The sequence below is a fragment of the Cicer arietinum genome, chromosome 6, assembly GCF_000331145.2.
Source record: "Cicer arietinum cultivar CDC Frontier isolate Library 1 chromosome 6, Cicar.CDCFrontier_v2.0, whole genome shotgun sequence".
In the NCBI taxonomy this organism is placed as follows: domain Eukaryota; kingdom Viridiplantae; phylum Streptophyta; class Magnoliopsida; order Fabales; family Fabaceae; genus Cicer; species Cicer arietinum.
In genome coordinates, this window is record NC_021165.2 from 70,497,375 (window position 1) to 70,503,504 (window position 6,130).

Here is a 6,130-nt window from a genome sequence, read left to right on the forward strand (position 1 = left end):
TGTTTTAAGGACAAAATAGTGAATCTTTAAATAAATTATTGTCAAATTATATACATAATATTTAAGAAAATTTTATGTTTTTGCCTAGTCTTAATTTAGTTTTATTATATTTTGTGGTTTTTTTATGTTGTCCTTGTTTTGTTGTTTCGATATTCCAATGAATAAAGGTATTTGAAAATGATAAGTGCTCAAGTGTATCAACTATATCAAGCGTTTAGTATTCTTGAGTGGCCATCAACTATATCATCCAAATGCTTCAAGTGTGATAGAACATGGTTCACAAATTTTGGTGCCACCTCCAAGTTTCTTTTGATGATTTTGGTGTGATGCCCTCCTCAAATTTACAATATTCTCCCGATGCTTTGGGAATTTTAGGCTCTGTGTTATTGCTTTTGCTTTCTGTCGTGTTTTGTTTCCCTTTGATTCAAATTAAAATAAAACTTAACATACTTTCTAGATGTCGCGTTATTTGATTAGAAATCTAAATTAGTTATTAAATCATCAAAATAGTTTGTGAAAGATATAACTTTTTATCATAAAAATCGTTGAAATATATTATTTACTATCATAATGGTCTATAACCATTATAACATCATTAGACTAAATTGACTAACGTTTTAATTATTGAATGACTAATTTAAATTTTTAGTTGAATCAGATATTAAAGTGACAACGCCCTAAACTTTCAAAGACTAAATGATGATTTACTCAATTACTTTCTTTTGTTTAAGAAATAGAAAAAATTAATAATGGTATGGATCCATTCCCATTGATGATTCTATTTTCTTTGACAATGATTCCCTTCACAATTTACTCAAAAATATGCTTCCAAATATATATTTAAAATAGTATAAAATTGTGTACAAACGAATAACTGAAATAGTTCATGTATATTGAAATTATATGTCAAAAGACCAAAATAGTTCATATATAATGAGATAAGACATACTCACCCTCTCCTTTTCTTCCTCAAGGGGTGAGCAGTAATTTGTTTGTCATGTTTTCATGACTACACGTTGTCAGTGTGTTTTAGACTTGACACAGTATCTTGAAGTTCTTGGCCCATGGTCTCAACCGGAAAGAACATAACACATATTCCTGAAACAAGAGCTACAATTACAAACAGAAGGACAGCTATAGTTTGATGACATCCATGTACTAAACCCACTGCTACCAATGGACACAACATTCCACCAATTCTACCCACTGAGCTTGCGATTCCGACACCAGTTGTTCTGACCGATGTGGGGTATATCTGCAGTTCATATAAATCTTCCAAATGTAAACTTTCAACGTGTATAAAGAAGTATTACACCTAAAACCAATGCTGTGAAACCATTTTTAAGTATCTGTCATTGTTGTACTATAAAGCTCACTGCTAACTAGTAATTGGTGAGCTTTTTTTTTTCTTTTCCATTTTCTGTTTGCGGTTACTTAATAGTTATAACATTTAATTAAAAAACAATGAGGTAGGACGTAATTTAAAGCCAGGTAAAGAGTTTGCATTTGTTTCGACAAATCTCAAGGAGTGTATCCAGTAGTTCTAAAATAGTACTTAGTATTCAACGGTATAAAATAGGTTTTCTTTCATTCTACCGAAAAATACTCAAAAACTTTGTTTCAGCCAGATCATTCAAAATCAAAATTATAATGCATTACCTCTGGGGCATAAATATACACAATTGTGAAGGTTACTGTGATGCATACGCGAGCTCCAAATAAAAGGCTCGTTGTTAGGCTTTCAGGCAGATAGAATATTAATGGGAGAAGGAAAATACAACACATGAAGAACATGGATGACATTGATAGCTTACGACCGAGTTTATCCACTGCTACAGCTGACAAGAGGAGCCCAGGTAGCTCTGTACACAAAATTATGCATTAATCATGCATTTTCCGGAAATGGTATTGTAAAACAATTCTGAAATCAGTAGAAAACATACCTGCAAAACTAGCAATAAAAACACCTTTGTAACTTACATCCCGTGGCTTCTCTGTCTGCAATTTATGTGGCATACATTTACTATGTCCGTTCAACTCAGAGGTCAGCAAAACAAGGCCGTAATATGAAAAAGCATTACCAAAAAATACTGCCCATAATAGAAGGGTTGACTTTGTTAATTTGGGTGACAGTAGCACTTGAAGTGATGAGATACCACCTATATTAGAAACCATTCCTTTAGGAGTTTCATCTTCATTTTTTCTTGGGGACAGTAAAACTGTGTCTTCTGAGGGGTTGTCAATTGTTTGTAGCTCAATTTGATGGTCAGAAATAAGGACACCAGAAGGAAGTTTTGTGCCATTTAGTCTAGCTATTGTCTCCAAAACATTAATTGCATCAGTTGTTCTACCTTTCAAGCATAGGTATCTTGGTGACTCTGGTGTCATTTTGTAGAACAGAAGAAGGAAAGATGTGGGAAGAGAAGATAGTCCAAGAAGCCATCTCCAACCCAGTTTTGGCATCACAATCTGCAAGGAACATTGTATTAGGTGAACCCAATTAGCTCTATAATTTTTCAGACACCCAACGGCGATAGAAACTACCACACTAAGTTCCTACTTAGAAAATTTGACAGAACATTAGGAAGAATAGAAAAAGTAAAGATATATTCCTTGAGAAAGACAAGTAAAGCATTAACAGTTTCGTAGACAAAATGATTAAAGTAAACAACTCTTAAGCAATCTGTATCTTTGTTAATAAAAGAAAATTACAATTTGTATCACATTAGGCATTATAAAATATAAAGTCCTATGGTAATTACTTGTTTGTAGAGGGATCACAATAAAACTGTTCCTTGAATCAAGGAATGACAGGAAGGAAATAATAAATAGATTCCAGTCCTCTTGTGTGAGAGACTCAAAAAATAATTTCAGTGATGGCATGATGCTCAGGATAATCAAGAGATCCTATTCTTTCCACACTCGCTTTTCCTACTTCTTCCTTATCTCCAACAACTGCTCACTATATTAACCTCATCTAAATGCTAACTAACTCTATTTTTGTTGCATTCGGTTACATTTGCGGAGTTGCTATCCCCTGTTATCCTCTTTTCTATCATAGTATAGTCACTCTTAACTACTGGTTTACAATCAATATGTATATCTACCATGGATCATTCTGACTGAGAGTGAAGCAGATTATTAAACTCACGGTCAACTGCAAAGCTAGGAAAGAAACAAAAACATAGATTTTTTTTTTAACATGTTTTAATTGCAATTAATGAAGAAATGGAAAAAATTTACCCATGCAAGTGATGCTTCAAAAATTGTACCAACAGTCCAAAATGCTGAAAAAACAACCATCCAGGTACCTCTATTGGGAGCTGGAACAAACTCTAGAAACCATGATGATAACACAGGGCCACCTCCCAAACCAAGACCAACCAGTGAACGAAGGAGAATTAATGATATGTAGTTAGGAGCAAAAGAACTCAGAAAACCGGCCGTAGCAGTAACTGTTGCTGTGATAAGGAATCCTTTCCTGAATTATTGAAGTATGCCAAAGAAAACAACATCTAGATGAAATTAAATGAAGTCACTATACTAACTATACAACCCCTATACTTGATTTGATACTATTGATAGGCAGGCCACATCATCTATCTTCTAACTGTTTATTATGGAGTATATATTTTGACATATAATATACTAACAAACAGATGGTAAACCAGTGGAAAAAGATCAACCAAAAAGGCCAAATAAAATACACTTTTAGTTTCAGTTTGGACCTGTAACTCTTAAAATTTTCAATAGGGTACCTTATTTTTATTTTTGGGTTAGTTGTGGTCATTTCCATTGAAATTGATTTAGAAATAAACATAATGTTTAATGTCCATTCATAACAGTAATTAACAACTAATTTCTAACAGTTAACTAAAAAAATAGAGAGAGAACAAAAATGTATTTGATCCTACCTACCTCCTTCCATGTTGATCTGCAACAATGCCCCATGAGTAAGCCCCAATTAACATGCCAGCAAAAACAACACTAGTAATGAAGCTTTCTTCATGAGAGGAAAGATTCCATGCAGATTCAACTGCAGGTCCTACAAAAGATAGTAGCATCATTTCCATTGCCTCTGATATCCATCCAATGCCAGCGTAAACAAGCACCAGAATTTGAAATTTTCCAAAACCTAAAGCCACAAGAGCATCATCTACTGTGTAGCCTCCACCTTCATCAACCATCTATAATTCATTCATTCATTCCATAATCAATCAATTCATTAAATCGGATAAGATATGATATGATATATCCGAAATCGAAGATGCCCTATAATAATATAAAAATGAAAGATAAATGAATTGATTCGTACCATTTTGTTTTGGGCAGAGAGAAATGTAAAATATGGTGGATCTTCCCTTTTTGTCTTCTGAATAGTCAATAATGAATAATATGATTGATTATATAGTTGAATTTGAAAACTCGTTCGTTTTATATGCTTTTATTTTTAATGTATTACACTTTCGAGTTTCGAAAGTTCGTATCGTTGACGATGACCGCCATAGTTTCCTCTCTCCTGGTGTTCGACTCCGGCTTCCTCCGTTTCCTCTCGCCTTTTGTTGGGCTTCTCACTCATTCATTTATTATATTATTGGAGCTTGCTAATAACACCCCCAACTTAATCTTATACACCCTCCCCTTCTTTTATATTTTTCCCAATATACCTTTTTTTTTCTTTCTCAATAAGGAAATATTATATTATTAAATCAAACTAGGGAAACTAGTTTCCTCAATATTCATACAAATGATGTTGTCTAATATAGCAAACACGAATTCAAAATAACTATATTAAAATTTGTATAATGAGTTATATATATATATATATATATATATATATATATAGAAGAAGATTAGCATTTATTAGTCTCGCGATTAAAGAATACTACTTCATTTTGCTCGTTGTTGGTGTGAATGAGTGCAATAATTTCTGCAAAAATCAGTTGGATATGATAGAGAGGAATATAGTCACGATGAATTATATCAACAACTAATTTGGAATCATACTCTATAATAAATCAATGGAAATTCAATTGAATAGCAACTTTGAGTTCAGATAGAATTATCTAAACCTTAATCATTAAAGCTTTTGAAGAAGCTGAGCATTCTTAAAAACGTATGAAGAATTATTTTGAAATGGTCGCCTATCACACCTTCGCAAGCCAAAATTAATTATTGAGAGCAACGATTTAATCGAGCATATAGACAATCGAGAGAGTCTCACGGACAGAGATAAAGCAGAGATAGTCTAACACGAGAGATACCAACAACAGAGATGAGTGAGAGAGAAGGAACGATTGAGAGAATGAGCTTTAAAAGGAATGATTATAAACAAGAGAGAAGGAACGTGATAAAAGACACGCATGAGAATCGATGAAAGAGAGATTTAAGTTTAGATGACATCCATTTTTTTTTTGTATTGAGGGATGAAGTTTTGTTTGTACCAGGGAGTGAACAATTGAGAGATAGGGGATTTAGACATTTAGGCCAATTGCAAGATTTTTAGAGGGGGAACTATAACTGAATATAAGGATGACAATTACATCCAGACTCATTGAGTATGCGCAAAAAAAAAATCTACAATAGATAGGATAAAAACTCACAGGTATGAGCACGGGACGAGTAATTACTTATAAAATTAAATGGGTATGGGTGTCCACTCCACACCGCACCCGCACTAATATAAATATATTTATTTATTTATTATATTAGTATTTAGTTTAATCAATTATTTTCTTTTATGTTTTAACATCTATTGATATCATTGGACCACTATAATATTTATAATCGAAAGCTAAATGCTTGTAAATTTTTTAAGAATTTGATTTATATGAATAGACAAATAATTGTTACTTTATAACTAAACATTATGACTTATTAATCGTGACTTTATAATTATACTTTCAACTTTCTATCAATTTTTTTTTAGAAATCTAGAATAATACCGCTGTAGGACTTGCAACTTCATAAAGTATTATTATGGATATTTGAATGTGTATTGTAACGTGTGTTTATTTGAAATGTTTTGAGTTAAAAAAAATAGTTTATAATACTTTATGATTGAATTTAAGATATTTGAATAATTTTTAAATTTAATAACAACAATATTATTTATTTATCGATCTATTTT

At 32.1% G+C, this 6,130-nt stretch overlaps 1 protein-coding gene across 2 annotated transcripts; it reads right to left on the reverse strand.

Moving 5' to 3' along the window:
- Nucleotides 1-809: 809 nt before the first annotated feature.
- LOC101514617 (organic cation/carnitine transporter 7) lies at nucleotides 810-5,492 on the reverse strand. Of its 2 annotated transcripts, XM_012717808.3 has the most exons (7): nucleotides 5,073-5,492; nucleotides 4,316-4,372; nucleotides 3,919-4,187; nucleotides 3,244-3,481; nucleotides 1,944-2,469; nucleotides 1,660-1,862; nucleotides 810-1,255 (listed from the first exon to the last, which is right to left on the reverse strand). In XM_012717808.3, the coding sequence occupies exons 1-7, from the start codon at nucleotides 5,079-5,081 to the stop codon at nucleotides 1,010-1,012; spliced, it is 1,548 nt and encodes a 515-aa protein (XP_012573262.2). In that variant the 5' UTR covers nucleotides 5,082-5,492; the 3' UTR covers nucleotides 810-1,009. The 2 variants fall into 2 exon arrangements, with proteins under 2 accessions (XP_012573262.2, XP_027191867.1); XM_027336066.2 differs by lacking the exon at nucleotides 5,073-5,492 and having other exon boundaries at nucleotides 3,919-4,174; nucleotides 4,316-5,057.
- Nucleotides 5,493-6,130: the final 638 nt, after the last annotated feature.